Source organism: Phaethon aethereus (genome assembly GCF_964289735.1).
Source record: "Phaethon aethereus genome assembly, chromosome: 9".
Classification (NCBI taxonomy): Eukaryota; Metazoa; Chordata; class Aves; order Phaethontiformes; family Phaethontidae; genus Phaethon; species Phaethon aethereus.
The window spans coordinates 7,150,355-7,169,380 of record NC_138585.1 but is presented as its reverse complement, the minus strand read 5'-3'; the positions used below and the strand labels follow the sequence as shown (position 1 = coordinate 7,169,380).

The 19,026-nt window shown below is 40.3% G+C and overlaps 1 protein-coding gene across 1 annotated transcript in view; it reads right to left on the bottom strand.

Annotated features, from left to right (window-relative positions):
• Positions 1–509: 509 nt before the first annotated feature.
• CLSTN2 (calsyntenin 2) overlaps positions 510–19,026 on the bottom strand; it is a gene marked incomplete at its 3' end in the record, with an annotated part of 384,651 nt that continues 366,134 nt past the window's right edge. Inside the window, exons 10-17 of the mRNA XM_082003800.1 lie at positions 13,695–13,861; positions 10,083–10,231; positions 8,415–8,638; positions 5,553–5,723; positions 4,766–4,911; positions 3,195–3,318; positions 1,382–1,566; positions 510–731 (exon numbers count right to left, since the gene is read on the bottom strand). Coding sequence (XP_081859926.1) covers positions 510–731; positions 1,382–1,566; positions 3,195–3,318; positions 4,766–4,911; positions 5,553–5,723; positions 8,415–8,638; positions 10,083–10,231; positions 13,695–13,861 — 1,388 coding nt within the window. The remainder of the gene's footprint in view (positions 732–1,381; positions 1,567–3,194; positions 3,319–4,765; positions 4,912–5,552; positions 5,724–8,414; positions 8,639–10,082; positions 10,232–13,694; positions 13,862–19,026) is intronic.

Sequence of the window (19,026 nt, the reverse complement as noted above, 5' to 3'; positions counted from 1 at the left end):
TAACATCCAATAAGGCAGGATGAGACGACAAATGGAATTCAAGCCTCTGTCACCTGTATCACTAAAACTCTGCCCCAGTTTGAAGGTGGGTTATATTTCACACCTGTAAGAGTGTGAGGTCAAATGGCGACTGTTATTTGGACCCACACAAGTAATTCTTCGTAACAAGCTAAAATCTCTCCCGTATGAAAAAAGTAGCAAAGGCAAAAACCTGTATGGATTGAGTGACAGGACTTTTGTCGCATATCTGCAGTATAGAAACAGGAAATTTAGAACTACGCTTGCTAACAGATTGAGTTCTAGATTACTGTATTACTGGTGATGCCAGTATGTTTCCTCCGGGCTTTGTAAGAAAAGGGTCAGTTCTATCATTATCAATTACTACAACAAGATCATTTTAGGCAAAACGGTTATACGCAAGCAGAAGTTCAAATCCTGTCCAGGAATTCATAGGCTCTGAAAAAACATTGTATTGGTTGTTACAAAAGAGCAATGTGGCTGGAGGGCTGTTAGTACGGGAGTGTTGAATCATCCCACTCCAGCTGCTCTTGCCTGATGGCATTCTGTTTGTCTCCCTTTCGGACAATCACTTCCTCTTCCTCCTCCTCCTCCTCCTCCTCCTCCTCTTCACTTTCATCTGATTCAGCACTGGTTGTGTCTTCCTCTTCATCTTCTATGTCGTCGTCTTCCTCCTCGCTCTCCTCTCCCGTCTGGTGAGGCTTTTCATAGTTCTACAGTACATTTAAATAAATGAGAGACAGACAGTAGAAGAAAACTCCCTTCTTGCTAGCCAGTGGCTGTGAGCATTTATTCGACATTCAGAAATGCTAACATGCTGCAAAAATCTGCTCGCCATCGTTACGTGACTATTAGCCGTCAAATAGGACACAATACAGTAGCAAATGTTCAAACACTCCTGTAACAAGAATGGCATGTCAATAAGCCATAGCTTTGTTAGTCAAGCCGCCAAAATTTAACCCTTCAATGTCAGTTTATTTAATCTGCTGACCCTTCCCCCTCCTTTTAGGGTACTAGTGCTTATATTATAAAGTTAAGAGCAAAGTAGCTATTTCAGCCCAGGTACCTAGGCTGCGAATATGGACAGAGAAGAAGTGGTGTTGTACCGAAGAATTCTTCACCATCCTATTTAGTAATTATATATGACGACAAATACTAAGCCAGTCAGTCCTCACTTATATATTATCATGGTGCGTGGAGCTCAAAACTGAGATGGGGTCCTGAGTGTACGTGCATACAACTGTTCTGCCAAGCCTAAACGAGTGTACTCGGAGAGAGGGTTGTTAAAACTCACTGCTACCAGCCCAGACAGTAACTCCTGGTACTATCGTGCTATAATACTATGCCTCAGTTAGTTATGTACCTCCATGGGGTTGACGGTAATAGTCAGAGCAGAATCATCCCAATCCATTTCATTTTCTTTGCTTCCTTCGTTGTCTGCAGAGCTGTGCTGATGAGCTGTCCGAATTCGGTAGACCCCCAAGGTTATGATGAAAATGAGCATGCTCACACAGATTATGGTAACAATAGTAGCCACACTTGGAACCACTGGAACAAAAGGTGGAAAAGGGAATGGGCTTATGCCTTTTGTGGAACAAACTGCGGGAAAGACGCTAAATACATTGTCTATTTTTTCCCCTCAGTGCACCTCTTCCCTTGGATTGAGTAATCAGCACAGCCATCTGCGTGGGACTACAGAAAATGTTGACAAGTGCCCACCTACTAAGGCAGAGCGTACATGAATAGCATTTACAGATACCTTATAATGAGCATTATACATCATAACAAAAACAGTGAGTATGCCTACCATTTGTTCTTTAAGCCACTTTATTACAGAATGCAAGTAGCCAATCAGTGCAGAGGCAGTTAGTTTCACAGAAATGTTTTTGCAATACGGTTCAGTTATCTATCTTACCTGCATGTTGCCTCCTGCTTGTAGCGGACGTGTTAACCTCGCTTGTGAGAAAAGGTATATCTCAAAGCTTATATTTTCAAAGGTCCCAAACACTTGCACTGTGATTTCAATCTCAGTCTCCAAGAAATAAAACACCACAGTGCCACTCTATTTGCCTGTGTTACAACCTTCCTGGGAGACTCTTAAGGACTCAAGACATTTTTCCTCACTGTTCTGTTGCACTCCGAGAAGCCTCTGTCTCCACCTAGCCCCAGGAAGAAAACTCTCTGAACTCCTCTGATGTTATCAGCTCCATAATTAGGCTAGTGGAGGAGTGCTGCCACTTTTTATGTACCTTTGCTACCTAGGTACTGCAGTCCCTAGGAGCTGTAGTAGCTCCGTACCCAATTTTATTGCCTTGCCCTGCCTGTAAGCGTGGAACTCTGAAATCAGAACAATATTAAAGAAGAAAGACCTAGTTTGTACTCATTCATTCTGTACTAATTCAATTTCATTTTCGTAGAATGTCTGTACAAGTGTACAGAACAATACAGTAATTTTCTAAGCGTAACCGTATATAACTATCTACGCCTTACGTCAGCTTTACTTCTTTATATATGTATCATTCAGGCACAAGGATTTCAGAATCCAGCGTTCGAACGGGTCTCTTTGTGCTGGGTTTAACTAACTTCATTGAGAAGGCTTCAGACTTGGGTATGTATTTTAACACATATAGTCCAAACATGCAATTTAAATTCTGTATTTAATATCTACTAATGCCTCCTGCACATGGCTAGGTGGACCAATCTTGGCTCCAGACTGAGGCCTGGACAGTAGCTAATAGAAGCACTGCAGCAATTAATTACATACATGTTTAAAAAAATAATACAAACATTTCTTCCTTTTGCTTAGAAAGGGGTGGGCAGAAATTAATATGCCATAGAAATACAGATGTACAAAGACAACATGAGCATAAATATTACCCTTCATATCATTCAATACTAGAAACAAGACGACTTCTTAACTGTGTGCGTCAGAGTACATAACCTTTAATGAAGACTTTATAAGAAAGGATACCAGTTTTTAATTACAAAGGACCTCCTCAGAAAGAAAGAAGATAATTCAGTGTTACCTTCTTTCATACCTGCCCAATGATCTCTGTAAGGTTTCACAAGCTGCAGCTATGGACTTCAGGGCTTTATTTGTTGGCCGGGCTGAACCACAAGGGAAATACCAACATACCAGAATCATTAGGAGCAGTCTCTCTAAAGACATCACATACCTGAGTTGTCAACACCACTTATGGTTCTCGCTGGGTGGTGGACAGATTGGAGAAATTGTGGTTGTACTATCATATGATTTACATGGTCCATGAAGTTGGAGTTGGAGCTGTGTAGAATATTAACCTGGCACAAGAGAAAAATGAGAGATCAGATACTAAAAAGAAGTGCTCTATTATTCCAAAGCTGCTGGCTCCGTCCATTACCGTGAAGCTCATCACCAGATAGGAACATTATTATGTAGATCTTAAAGGCCAAATTCACTTTTTTATGCCAGTGAAAAATACACAGGTTAATACATTTCTCATTCCTAGCACTAAAAATGCCTTCTAACATTTCTAGCTGTAGACTATATGAAGTGGCACAGAAAAGGTTTTGTTTTTTTTTTTTGGGGGGGCGGGGAAGGATATTACCTGTCTGGATTGGTATAGAGAAAACGAAGTCACCACTTACCAGTTTTTAGGTGTTGCCTGAAAGTTAGTGGGAGCTTTGTCACTCTGAATATTGACACAGAATACATGAAACTCATTGAGATTAAAATCACAACAGTAAGAATTAAAAGAGGTTTCAGTTTCTCTAGTGTCCCTACTTTCAGAGTGACTTACTTTGAAGATATGATCAGTTCTCTGTCCTAGCAATAGTTATGTTGTAAGCAAACCCCCTGAAGTCATTGTCAGGGCTAAGTTGAAAAGAATTTTCAATGCAACATAAACACGTAAAAACTTCCAGAACCGATGATTAAGTTTTGAGCCTATTGCTAAGAAGGTCCTGCCCCTTTCCTGTAGTTACTTGGTACCTGGCTTCTAGGCTGGATGAGCTGGTTCTTCAGAATAGGTCCACAATTCCTGCTGAGATGCGCTAGCAGTAATTCTCAGTCCCTGAGCCATTGTGCTGCACTGGACTTAGTAGCGGCACACGTAAGCTCAAGAGAGCTCTCTAAGTATTTCTGTCGTGACTGACCATGTCTGGGTAATGGATCCAAGAGAATGAGACAGATTAAGTCCATCCTATGCGTTTGTTACCTGTGTTACTCCTCCTCAAAGAAATCTGAAAGCATGTAAATTACCAGGAATGATCTCCATCTGATGAAGAACAAATTGTAAAACTTACTTATTGTAAAGGGGTAATGCTTGGAAAAACTGAAAAGGTGAATGCTGCAGGAAAGAAAAGTATGTCAGGTTAGGTTAAAAAATAAGTAATTCAAGGAAAATAAATAATGAAGCTGGAATCTTCAAAAAGAGCTGTAAGAGATTTTATGTCATGGAAAAACAATGCTGATGACCTCAGCCTCCATTCTCTTTGAACAGGAGTAATCCTCTCTGTTAGTGGACTTCAGGAGAAGGGTCATCTGCTTACACGTGCAGCACAATAGACAGACCCACACTGAGGAGTGCTCACAAGAGAAGTCAACTTCCTGTCTGGGTGGAACTTAGATTTAGTCCTCTATTTGATTATAGTTACCAGAACGTGTCAATCATTGTACATATTTCAAAGAAAACCTGATGTCACTGAAGATAAGGCTAGCGCTCGGCCTCAGTGCTGGAAAAGAAGACTTGACTAAATGATTGCTTACCTCCAAGTTAAATTCATTGCTGGTGTAACGTCCATTTAGCTCTGAGCACTTGACTCTGAACTTTCTGTCAAAGGTGGCAGAAGCGTACCAGTTACGATATCGAATCTGCCGAAGAGCCTGTTCATAGTTGTGCATGCTGTCCACACCTGTGATGGTGGTAGAGCAGTAATAATCTCAAGGAGATGCTATGTAACAGATGCTCCGTGCAGTACAGGAGAAATCAAACGTTTACAGAATGATCTGAAAATGGCAGTGCATCAACTATTCCCTGATAGAGCCTCTGGCTGTTACTACATTATGTGAGAATAGATTTTGGAAATTAATTTAGGTCCATAATGGAGAGGAACAAATACAACAGCAAAGATTTACAATAAATTATTTAGTAATGGCGGGGGCGGGGGGGTGGGGTGGGGCGGAGAAAGGGCCAATGAGTTACCAACACTGTACAGGAGCAGTGAGGAATCCTGTCATTCCCACATTCCACTGTGATGGTCCACAAGAACCCCCACATTTAAAGAAAGCAGTGTTGCTATTCTCCTCCTTTGGGGAGTAGCAGGAGCGATGCTGAGCTCAAGACAAAGCTGTGCTGTATTCCAAAGGATAAACACAGCACACCTAGAGATCAAGAAGCGACTATGCTCGCAAGGAGTGACACAGTCTCACCTGGAATATTTTACGGGTGGTACACCACAGATTTCTGTCTAATTTCTTTCAAATTAGTCCTTCAATTCCAATAATGTAATTGTTGGTGGGAAGAAATAAAGGAAAGCAAAGCTCACGAACGTACCGTAGATTGAATATCCTGCTGTGGAATTTGTGGCATCTAGATGTTTTCCTTGAAGGTCCACATGATCTAGTTCCAGACACTCTTGTTCAGGGTCTAGTTCTGCACCAATGACCAAAATACCACAGAAATCCAAGTTGTGGAGCATTTCCTCTAATACCGCTGGTTTATTGGCTGTGAACACATGGCATATAACATGAAAAAATGAGAAGAAAGAAACCAAGATAAATGATCACAGAACAGCTCAGTCATTTTATATGCTTTGCATCAGGGTTTTCTGAATAGTTTTTTGCCAATAACTAAATACAGTATACTTGAAGCAAATCAAGAGAGAAGTGTCTTGCCTGTTCAGGTGCTATGATGATGAAGGCTTACAAATACCTAGTGAGGCAGGCAGATAGAAAATATATTGCTCTGTAATAAAAGGCATTCAAGAACAGTACAGAAAACTGAAATTTGATCCTGGAATAAAGTCATGTAAATAATTCTGGTTTTCAATACTATATTGATACCAGGTTGGCATCGCTTCATTCTTTTCTCAAGGCAAACCAAACAGGAAAAATACATGTCAAATAAATCTGTGCTTGGCTGATTCTCTCAGTTACTCTATGGCCCATAAAGAATTTGCATTACAAAGATCATGGTTTTATCATAAATGGCAAGATCCTGTGTTGTGTGACTTGCAGAAATTGAGCCGTGAACTGACTACCCTTCAGTACCTACAATTAAAAAAAATCTGTTGCTGGAAAAAGGAGTAGCATATCGATTTGATACTTTAATTATCTGGTCAACTTAGCACAGAGTGCCTGGCAAGACTGCTTAACCAGCTCCCTGAGGGTACCGTGGACACAGAGACCGCGATCTTGGAACTTAGTGCCCATTTTGCAAATTTCCTTTTAGAGGGTGTATGGCGAAGGCAGGCACAGACGGAGAAGTCTTACGCCCTCGATTCCCAACTCCTGGTACAGTGAATCTGGGTATGTGAACTCTAGGTACAGCTCTAACTGATGAAAAAACGCAGCCCCAACTCAAATTCGCAGGATAGGCAAATCCAAATGTTGCTAAGGCTGACGAGCTGGACTACTTCATGGCAAGATAGGAGAGACGGGCAACGGCTGCGCTGCAGAGCGAGGCAACAGCTTGAACTGGTCGGCTTTGCTGCTCTGGCTGTCAATGGGCAAACAGGAGAAGTAGGGGCAGCAATTTTAGCTATTGGCAGGGTCCCGCCGATTTCTCTGCTGAGGCAGGACAAGCAGCAACACATTGGCATCGCGGGGGCCCTCTGCAGGTAAATGCGGCCTCAGAGCCACAGTCATGCTGCTGCCTGTGGCAACTGCCCGCTCTGCTTTTGATGAGAGACAGACCTAACTGGTCCTGTGACTGGAGAATACAGGGTGACTAGGTCGGCCTCCTCACCCATGCCGTGTGCATCTCTCTTACGGTCATGATGATCAGGTTACGTAAATTCCCAGTAAGTGGAAAAATAGCTATAGGTAGATAGAGGTCAAGATTTATGGCTGTCTCTGTCAGATTATATCTGGGCTAAGAGATATAATGAGTCAAGCTGATAATGCAGGAATTGAGACTTAGAATTCAATAATCTTTTGCAAAACACAATTATTCCCAAAGCCAATTATTATCTATCCATTTTAACCACTCGTAGTGGAAAAGAACAAGAGATGGCACATTCGGAGGTGCCTGACTTTCAAGGAATCAAACAGTAGTTGAAGGCATGCTGCTATGTTCCTTTTCAAGGTGGGACTCAGGCTTTTTAGGTTACAAAGTCCTATAACAGTAATTATGTCAAGAATTGTATTGGGAAAAATTGGGATAGATGAAATTTATGAACTAAACTGGGGGGCAGTAGTTCCTAATTCACTGAACAGTTTTGAAGCTGTCATAACATGCAGGGCTATGCAGTGTCATACATGCACTGTGTCTTAAGTGATGGATAATGATGACTCTTTTCTATGAATTTATTTTTTTTACATACTGCAATTGTACACAGTTGGTATTACGACATGATACGCTTTCCAGCCTTCAGAGGACAGATGCAGTTTCAGGCAAGTGATAATCAGCATTATTAGAGAGCATGGCTTCGGGGACATGCCCCTAACACTCATGCATCATTAGCGATTTCATCTTTTCAAGAGACGTACATCTAGTTGCTGCTTATTCTAGTCCAACAAATATTGTTTAGAATGATTTCTCAGATTTTCATTTACCTTGCACACAAACATCCAAAAGGAAGATCCCTTTATGAACAATTATTTTAAACCTTATTTATATTTTTGAACATTCGCCTACTGTCAAATGATAATACATACATTGCTCAGCATTAGAATAAACTGTCATCGCCGAAAAAAAAATCTTTGCAAATTGTTATTTTTACATGATATAGGTGGGAAACTGAGGCACAAGATTACTTTCTCAACTATCACCCACAAGTCAGTAGCAGAGATGGAAATGTAAGAACAGACTAAAACTCCAACCATTAATCAACTACTGCTTTCCACTTTATCAGTACAATTAACAAAATTCTGTTACAAATAGAGAGACTCTAATGAAAATATGTTATTCAACGGCATACATAAAGGAGAGCGGAAAGGAATTATTCTGAAGTAGGGAAGACACTAAATGGAAAAGCTATGTTTTTTGAAGCGCATACTGATCTATCGCTATTTAACACATTTCTCAATGTGTTTAATTGAATGTCTTCAGTACAGCATTACTGCTGCCTAACATTGCCTAAATTAATCTGGGTGAAGTGACTTCCTTTGTGTTACTTGACCACGCTATGCTTTAAAAAAATGTGAAGGGTCATGTTACAGAGTAAGTAATAATATTTAAAAGAAATCCACAAACCCGTGTCATGTTCTTTCGAGTCCACTGCATGCTCCGTTTTAGTGACTGTGCTGACAATCCTGATGTCAGGTAACAAAATAACACCTCTTTCGCTTTCAAACTGTGCAGCTGGTCTAGCAAAGTGGTCCATTCCACTTATTGTGATCTTGGGCTCATTGGCCTGAAACACCATTACATACGCATCTATATCTGGGATACTAATGCAGACATCTTCACCAAAACATCTGAAAAATACATTATTCATTAACTGCATGTAACACATTGCACATCAGAGGTGTGTGGCCCTTGCACTGCCCCAAAACCCACCTGATGGCTCTCATCCTTTTGTATTGTCTCAGATCAGCCTATGCCTTACTTTGAAGCTGCCACACATGAGGACATGCGCCTGTACCACCACGCACACAGGCCAGCAGTGACAGCAGCAGCTCTGTTCCTCTCATCCCCTCCCACATTCACAACTGCTGAAATTACGCAGAGACACCTTAGCAAACAGATTCGTGACAAGCTCAGTCTTTGGTAAGGTCACTATGAGAACAGTATTTTGATGTTTAACTGACACTTAAAGTAGTGAATGGTTAAAAAAAAAAAGGTCAATTAGATGAAAACAACTAACTTTAGTAAACCTAACGTTAAATTCTCAAAGCGGTATCTAATGAACATGACATGGTAACCTTGTCATGTGTGAATAAAAGGCACTAATTATTCATTTAAATTGGACCCATCATGACCTCATTCTGGCACCCCCAGTATTTACTGGGGACAAAAGGCATCTTCATCTGAATCAGCACTGTGCTTTGGAAGTGTATCTCCTGACAAACTTTACCTTCATCTTGGCACCAGGCTTGGGCCAGCCTTGGAGTGTTTCACTGGACTGCTTCCAGTGAAACCACATCAGAAGATGCTCTCCAAACACTCAGTGTGGTCAGCCCACAGCACTAGGCTACACCTACTACTTAGTAATAACTGTACGTGCAGCAGATGAGAGTTCCTAACTCATCATAAACTGATGTTTATTTTTCACTCTAAAGATCCGCTTGCGTTGCACTGCACAACTTGCTGTAACAGAGACAAAGCCCAGGGGAGCTCAGGAGTGGCAGATGGCTCGTTGATTATGTAGAGCTGTAAACATTATTGGGCAGGTTCTGTCGCTATTGGTGCATGAAAATGGAAGGACACAGATTTCTGTTTAACACCCAACACCAGTACTTCAGTGATGACAGCCATATAAGGATACAAACACATAAAGACTATTTCAAGCCTAGCTACAAATACTGTTCTCGCAGATATATTGTCTGTTAGATGTAATAGGCCTGCTTTAAAAAGTCATGGCTTTAGCTATCTCAGAAGAAACTGTAACTTTTAAAAAAGAACAGTAAAATACGAATGCAATAAATGCAAGTATTGTTCAGTCCAGACTGTATGCTCCTATAAACAGAATGAAAGTAAATTATATGAACAAGAAAAGTTTCTTAAAAGGACAATACCAAAAGAAAACCACAATGTAAATCGGCATAAAAGTAAATGAAACTCATCCTTTATGCTCAGTAACATAAAAGTATGATTTAGCGATGTAATTGAGTCAAAATTCTTCTTTTTACATGTCCAAAGAAGAAAGTAATTCATTAAAAATATTCCTAATCTAATCAGTTCAGCTGAAGTATAACTTACTGGACTTTAGACGAGACTTTGAGACGTCGTGCGCCTGCAGTAGGAAACTGTCTAGAGTTGATGTATGAGACCTTTCGGAGAGCTTGATTTATATTCTCAATGTCATCTCCTTCCATGACAAGGACTGACTGGGAAGGGTTGAAGTGATACTAGGGGAAATGCATAGAATTAGTATTTAAAGTACCAGGTACAGACTACAAAATAAGACATTTTTAAGGAATGTTGCACTTACGCAAGTTTAAAATCTAACCATTTAAGAAAAAAAATTTCTTAGTAGATATTGTTGGCTGAATCCACATGTTGTTCCCTAGAACACGTACTCGTATCAGTCTTCTATTCAATTTCTGAGTAACTACTGTTATAATTAATTTTATAGTAAACTAATCCTGATTTGCTGTACTTTGCCCGGCCTTATCAATTTTGCTGAAACTATCTCTGCAACGGTAGAGTTCAAAACCTTTAACTTAGTGTTATCGTTATTATCACTATGGGGTTTTTTTTTAGGTTAAACACATGCCCCATATAAAAATACCGCTTTAACCAGAGTAGCGTGCAGAAGCATATTTTTCCTGCTTTATTTGGTTTTACCCTGGACTGTCTCTCTGAAATGTATTTCAACATGAATGAACAAAACAATTACAACATTTCCTTCTTACATCTTCATTAACGTCAGACACAATAAAGGGGATTTTCCTGTGTCTGTCCCATGATCAATAAGGGTGTAATGATTTAAGATGGAGCTGCTACTTGCACAAAGCCAGCTGCTCACTGGAGCCAACAAACCTTGCAAAGTCAGTGGTTGTTCTTGTAGCCCTGATCTTTCTCTAGTCCATTGCACTGAACACAAAACAGTCTCGCTGACCAAGAAACTTTGCTACTATATCCACATAGTAAATGATTGATTTTATCTTTATCATAATTCATCTTGATTCCATTTTTTTGTTTGTTAGTTGGCTCAGCAAACCATCTGCATTGCAGAGAAAGCCAGATTAACCCCCTTGATTTTGTACTCTACTGTTGTCAGCACAAAACGCAAAGAAATGCACCCTTCTCTCACATGCAGTCCCTTCCCAAGCTCGATACCGATTATATGAACACGTTCTATTATATACAGACAATGGTTGTCTACACTTCCTTACAACGAGAAAGGTTAAAAAGCAAAAGAGCAGAATGAAACACAGGGTTCTCTGTCAAACGGAACACAGGGGAAAGGATTTAAAGCTTGTGCAGGAAGGTCATAACACACTGAAGGGTACCTTTTTTAACAAAGAGGAGGACTAACATGAGTCACAGCCTGCATACACTTCTTTATCTTTTCTCTAAGCTAGCAGTAGTAGAGAATAAAATTAGCAAAAGGAGACTCTAGCTAGCTAGTTAATAGCTCAGCTGTGAGAACAGCTGGAATGCTGCCAAAGGGATGGGAAAAGGCTCTAGTCTGAGCCTTTTTTGTCTTTCTCATTAAAAAAAGGCTAAAAATAGCGACAGTTTAGACAGTGTTTCTAAGAGCTGTTACAGATATCTGAAAATCAGGCTGCAGACAAAGAAAGCCCCACGCTACTGTGTCAGAAACTGTATTACAGCTGCATTGCTCTTTCTTAGGTGGCTAAAGGGTGAAGCTTCATGAGTCCAAAGTGCCCAGCAGAAACACCTTCCAACATCAGTTTGCCACCACTGAATCTCCTAAGCGCCATGTAAGTTGCTAAAGCCACATAGAACCTATCATCTGTGCAACCGTCACACATGCTTATCTGAGATCAGGTATGTTTATTTCACTTCATTAATCTTCTGTTCAAGGTCAGGTGCCAACTGTTACGCTTTCATCTGAGCTTCTTTCAGTCAGCCCCAATGAGAAACCCTACCACGGTCTCGTGACTGCTCCTGTCATTTTTCCCTCCTGCTGTTGCACTAACTGTTGAGCTTGCTGAGGAAGTAAAAATGAAAACAGTAGCTTTAAAAAAACACTATGCCTCATCTGTATTTTGGAAAACTAAAATGTTTTGAAGTTTGGTGAAAAAAGAAAAGGTAGCAAACAGTCCTTCATCTTCATTTTCCCCACTGCACTGCTAGTACAGTAAGGAAGCCAATCACCCATGCTGGAGCAGCAGTGGGTGGTGTAACAGGACTCTTTCCAGGCCCGTGAAAGAAGACTAGTCAAATATTGTCCAGTTTCAGAGTGTGACAATAGGGGAGGAATTATTATGCTTTTAAGCCCCAAGGACCAAGTGCACACTGCTTTAATTCATGTAGAATCCCAGCAAAGAACTTACTGGTAGGCATATACACTTGCATTCCAGAAAACCCTACCTGCTCTTTGTAGCCATTGTCTTTTAAAAACACCTTTTACTCCTAAGTGTGTCATTCTGCTGGGAGAAGCAAAAACGTGAAATTCTTAATGATGTCCTTGATAGGGTGAAGAAAAAAAATAACAACCTCTTTGAGGTGTTTTGCTCATATGTAAAAGCTAGAGCTAGCAAAATTCCTCCTCACCTTTGCACTATCAATTTTCATTTTTACCCTTGTTTTCAGAAAACGTATCGGTTCTACTACACCACTACAACTTATCACCTAGACATACATTTGAGTGTATTACAGGTCAGTCTCCTATCTTGTACAATGAAAAGGTTTAGCTAATAAAGTGTAGTACATGGCGCTTTCACTGCATGCTCTAGATCAAGTGTTACAGCACTGTTCTCCCCACTGAAAACCAAGTCACTAAAAACACACCTGTGCAGTTTCACAGGATGCATAGTCTGCAGCCAAAGTGTCTTCCCAGTTTGAATCTGAAGCTCGCCTCCTTTGGAAGACGGTATTGTGATCGTGTGCTAGGCAACAGCGTAACGGTGTGTTTATACATTAGGCAGAAGAACACCTGTCATCTAGTAATGGTACCAGGAAAGGAAAACTGACAACGCATCTCATGTAAGCGTTACAGAAGTTACAGTCGAGATCCTACGTATGTATCCAAATGAACAAAATTTGTCTTAATGAATGCAAAGCAACCCAGCCACTACGCCAACTAAAACGGGATTTCCCTCTGCCTGTTGTTCTCCAATCTTAAAAATATCAGTAAAGATAGTCATATGCATCATGAAGATGGATAATGACTTTATGTAAATGTAAAATTTTAATTTCTTTAGTTTTTTTGTTGTCCAATTTTCATGTCCCATTAACAGTTTCCTCTTGGAACACACTTTGTATTTTTCAATACGATTGCATTGGGACTTCTTTCAGAGTTGCCTCTAGGTGAAAGATATTCCACTTATGTTTTCCATTGCTTTAAAGCTACTTGAGATCAAAATTCAATCATTCTTTGGAATCATGTCTATTTCTGTAAAACTACCGAAATAAGCATGAGAACACGACCCAGCAATTCTTACGGACTCAAATATCATCAGTGCCTTACTTTCTGAGCATCTAGCTTTGCACTAATGGAAACATTTTTCTTTGCAGTGTCACAGCTCTTCTACTGTTCTGCTTTTTCTTTGCATGACTTTACGGGAAATTACATTGCTTCTGGGAGTACATTTGTACTGTGTGTACTCTACCTTGGGCTCTCCACTTCATAAATCAGCTCTAAATTTTTATCAAAGATGATGTCAGTTCATCCCTCACCTTTATTCCTTGGCCAAGACTCTCAAGAGAATTAATATCCAGACCTTCCTTGCAGGCTTGCAAACAGGAAATCACTTTCTGACTCTCAATTTTGCCTGGCCGGATAGTAAGACTGGCCAGGCTGCCATGGAAATACTGAGCAAATCTGGGCTTGGTGACTTCACCTCCTGCAAGAAAGAGAATATAAAATGATTACTGATACGAGTACCCAAACCACACATCTAATAAACAACTTAATGCTTTAACACATTTAAAGCATTGATATCCATTTTAGCCACGTATATTTGAGATCCCATTGTGATAAGAGGAATTGCTTTGTGGGTTGTTGGGTGGTATACCTAGTAGTAGCCTGTCTTTAAGATTCTTGTCAGTGTTTTTGCAGTATTGTACCCCAGTGTTTGTAAAGCTGTGATAACGTACTCTGAGATGAGGCTTCCCAAACCTGTGTCCCAGGAAGCACAGCATTTTTAAAAATGAATTGATGAGATTTTTGAAGTGATCAAAAACAAATTTCAAAAAATGTTTACGTTCCAATATTTATTTATACAGAAACTGTATTTGCAAGTTTTCTATTACAGTATCACTTCCACAGCCTTTGCCTTTCTCCCCCCAAAAACATACTACCTGAGGTTCTTCGATGTGCTCAGAGTCATGGCTCTGTGCGAGCAAACTGCCACACTTTCTACAAGCGGTTGTCTCTAAGGATATGGTGTAAATTCACAGCAGTGAATGCAGGCCAATGCACAGCACTCTGCGAAAAGGCTTGTAGTGCCTTCCTTACCTGAAGCAGCTCATCTGGCGCCAGATCAGGTCTCCTCACCGTACGTTGCGTTAGGCCCTCTAGCTACGCTCTATTCACTCTCACTCCAGGCAGCTTCAAAGGAAGACTGATCTTTAGGAGTTGTCAATAAAATGTGATTACATAGTGCCTGCACCAGTGATCACAGCATCTAAATTACTCTTGGGATATTTAGTGATTTACTCCTCCTCCTCTAGGAGAATTTTTAGAGCTTGTCTTTCCTGCAAGAGTTAGCTATATCAGCACACGTGAATTACTGCCTACCTTGAGCCCGAGAGGACTAAGAGAGCCACGCCAACAGTGAAGCCATGCAGACTAATTGGATTAGCAGTTGATAAGCTGTTGTAATTGGTAGATAACCGATTTCTACAGTGTTTGTAGCTTTAGCGTCAAACAATGTATTTCTGCCAGGCAAGCTAGCTCAAGCTTGACCTTTATCGCTATCCTAGCCCCAATCCACACACAGATGTTCAAGTTAAAGTGGCAAATTTTCTTTAGGCTGGTGTTGCTACCTAAAAGCCTGAAAAACATCACTTTTAACCTGTGCAGTATGAGCACTATGAAGAAGACTGGCGATATGTTATGTAGTGAAGAAAACACACGCTGGTGTACGGAGGGAAAAGAAGGTGTCTAAGCAGGCTGTTTCTTCATAGAAATAGACAGGTTTTGGTCTTTTTTGCTAACACTGCAGCGCAAACTGCCTCTCTTTTTACCCCAAAGATCCTCGAGGAGAGATTATTCTTCTCCACTCTTTCATTCATTTGTCCATTATACAGAAAACCTCCTCTGGGCAGAATTTTTTTGAGGTTCCATAAAAACTTTCACGTACACAACAGCTAAAGTACAGGATTAGTTTGTACTCTAATTTCAGCCTTCCTGAAGACAATTATTTGGTAAATAGTGCATTACAGGGACATTGGCTTTTCAGCAAAAATGTTGCTATATTTATCTGTTTACATTGTTTTTAAAAGCACATGTTGCCGCTAATACAGCAGCAATGTATCTGGACAGAAAAAGGTAAGCCAAATTTAAAAAAAAAAAAAAAAATGCAAGCCTCTCCCTAAAAAGGAGACAAAGAGAAAAAAAACAGATAAGAACTTACAGAAGAAGGAGGGAATCACATTGTGCTTTGAAGCTCCAAATTCTCATATCCCTAGCAGAATTCTGAAGACAGGAAGTTCAGAGGCTAAAACACCAACACTAATCCTGGAGCTTTGAAATTTAGAAACCCACAGTAAGTCTGCCAGTAGTGTATTTAAATGTGAAACTAGCTCATTAAAATGTTAAAGGACTAGACAAGAAGCTAGAACAAAGAATTCAGTGTTGTGGCTATGCCTGACAGAAACAAGCAGGATAAACGGTTGAAGTAAAGCTATAAAGCAACATGACTGGTGTTACATCCATGAATAGAAATTTCAGGTTTGGATTTTTTTTATTTTATTGGTTGTTCTTTCCCTTAGAACTAGTTCTTCTCTGGTGTCATTGACAAAGCACTTACAATTACAGTGCTAGGTCATTTACAATGATACAGCAATTGCCAATAAACCATATTAAATATACAGAGTATTCACTGTGCCAAAGACCCACTTTAAAAAATGCTGGTGTATAAGGAGGCATTACCATCTTGGGGATGTATAATTCTTGTTTAAAGTCATCTGTCCTGTAAGTCATCTGCCCAACCGCTAACACAAAAGCATGGAAGAGGACATGAATGTTTTGAGGAATAAATGCTCTGCAAATACAGGCACTACAAAAACAGTAAGTATTTGAAGAACAGGCTGACACACGCTGGTTGCAGGACTAAAGTTGGGTTTGTGCAGATGTATAGATCGATTTGGGACTGTAAAGGAGGTGATGTAATCTTTGTTCTGGAGAGACTATCAACTGCTATGTAAAAAAAGCAAGTATTTCAAGAAAATGTGAGTGAAAAATATCTGGGACTAACTAGTCTCATATTGTGTCAGTAGAGAAAATCTGCAAAACTATGCCCATGGTTACGACAGGGTGATTCGGGCTGGGCCAGTTGCACTAAAACAACAGATAGCAGTCTGAAGGGACACCGAGGGATGATACCGTCTGTCCCCTAGCCCCAGGACAAGAACAACTGCACTTCATCTATTATTGAGAATTGCCTGAGCTGTTCTAAACAATTCTGAAGACAGAGGCTCCCCAAGCAATCATGAACACTGATCCTTAGATCGGGAATTTTATTCCTAGGGAATGTGAGCTGTCTTCCCTTTTCCTTTGCCAGGCTAAGCGAGGCCTTTTCTTTACATCTTCTACCTAATGCTGTAGACTATGACAATCCGTGTTGCTTTTCCTGGAACTCCTGCTATTATCTGAAGTACTAACCACAACCCAGTGTTCTTCTCAACTTTATGTGTGTTTTACATAGAACATGCCCGTTAATCCAGGGCAGTGTGAATACTAGCTTTTTCCATATGAAAAAATATGAGCACTTAAAGAGAGACTACTCTCTCACACTTTTTTAGAAAAAACGGACGGCTAAATAAGCCTTCCATAAGCACCTTTTACCAGAGTTAGAGACAAAATTATATACCTGCCAATTTTATCCTCAAAGGTGAACAAAAGTCATTATATCTGACTCTTATCACAGCTGCTTGTAATTGCAGCACCTTGACATTTTGATATTCTTCTACCTCAGCATTTCAGAATCTTCTCAGCTCAGTGGGGTATGTTAGCTTGCTGATGTGTTTCAATTGCCAGTAATTATTAGATTGCAAATGGACAAAATCCAATGCAATAAAAGTGGGAAGCAAAACCCAAAACTCTAGCTAAAATTGAAGGAATGGCCTAAAGCCAATCTGCTGCAATCCTGTATTCTAGCTTTGATAAAAGGGGTTACTGGGAATATAGTTTTTCAATCTCAAAAAATGCAAGAGGAGAAAATTGCCAGAATAAATTGAAAATCCTCAGCAATTGGCTGTTTTACTCCTGTCTGTGTTTTATGCTTAGTTCTACTACATTAGTAGGTTTGAATGCTGTCTTTCCTTCTGCTTCTGCAATCTAGTATTCCTCAGCTTCTCGGTGGGTGCAAATTTAGCCTAGCATGGCCAATCTCCAAGTCCTAGCCACTCTAAAATTCTTAGCTCCTGAGATTAGGTGAGTATAAATATATTTAATCCAGCACAAAAATGGTAATTCTGTAGCATGTTAAAGCACAGTGCATAATTGTAGCTAATGCCGATAGTAACATTTTTGCAGAGTATTATCTAAATTCTTCTAAATACTGACCTTTTCAAATGGAGATCCTTTGTCCCTAAGCATGATAGATTTCACGCCTGTGCAGCTCCACGTTTAGCCGATGGGCAGCTCAGAGCCACTGACTTCACTGGGCAGGAGGAACGCTCAGTGCCATTGTCTGAATTTGGCTCATTGCTGAAATTGCTACACGCCACGAAACAACTGAGGAAAAGGCATAAGCTACTCCCAACAGCTCTTACTGCTTTAAGACACTTTGAACTTTACTCTTGGTTCTGACACCAAACTGAGCCTAAGCAACAATATTTTTGAGATAATGAAGACAACCTAAATAGATTACACAAGCCTCTGGAGCAACAATTCAGAGAACAAAGTGGAGCTCCAGTGATGATGATCTGGAGCTAATCCAAGCGTCCTACATTTTTTTCTACTTCCCAATGTCATGGTGCAGTGAAAAAGAAAGTGTTCTGTAACACAGCATCTGCCAGTTTCTATCCAGAGATCAGGCCACCCAGCTAACTTAGATTGCCTCAGCCAGTTTCATGGGATTTTCTGCTGTCAGGGTCCTTCGCCCTTTCTTACGAGTGAGATACAGCTCACCTCCACAACGATGTTATAGCATCAAGACCTGAGAGAATAAGAAAACTTACTCTTCAGCTGTGTTACACGTGTTTCACTCAGCTCTGTGTTTATTGATTACTACAGATTAATATGCTGTGCGTGCTAATTCTTGGGGGATAGTTAAGCAGCTAAGACTTAGCTGATTGATGCGACCAACAAAGGAAAATGGAACCTTCCCTACTGTCAGGCAGGCAATTAGGTTGACATCTGTAAAACAAAAAAGTCCGAAACAACACTATGCAACAACTTCACTTTTTCTCATTACAGACCCTCGCATGACAGATTTTCAAAGCTACAGGTTTTTTTCCCCTTACTTAAATGCAAATGTTGCGGTCACCATCACAGTTGTGAGGCCACACAGGCCACAGTCTTATTCAGACCTTGATGATAAAATTGTGCATTGCTTTTTCCGCCTGACCCAGCACACACATCCACTCCCAAAGTCTGGCAGATACAGGAGGATAGATGTTGGCTTTTTGGCATTAATTCAATCCTCATTGTAGGAAGATAGTGTCAACAGACTGTTGGAGGCATCTAGAGGAACTGTCAACATACAGAATTATTCACTCTAATGCTGTTCACTGCTTAGTCGTTGTCAAAGTCGTATGCATCACATTTTTCACTTGCTAAAATAATAACTGTTTTCTGGACTGGGATTCTTTTTCTATCTGGTTCCGATGTCTTCTCCCT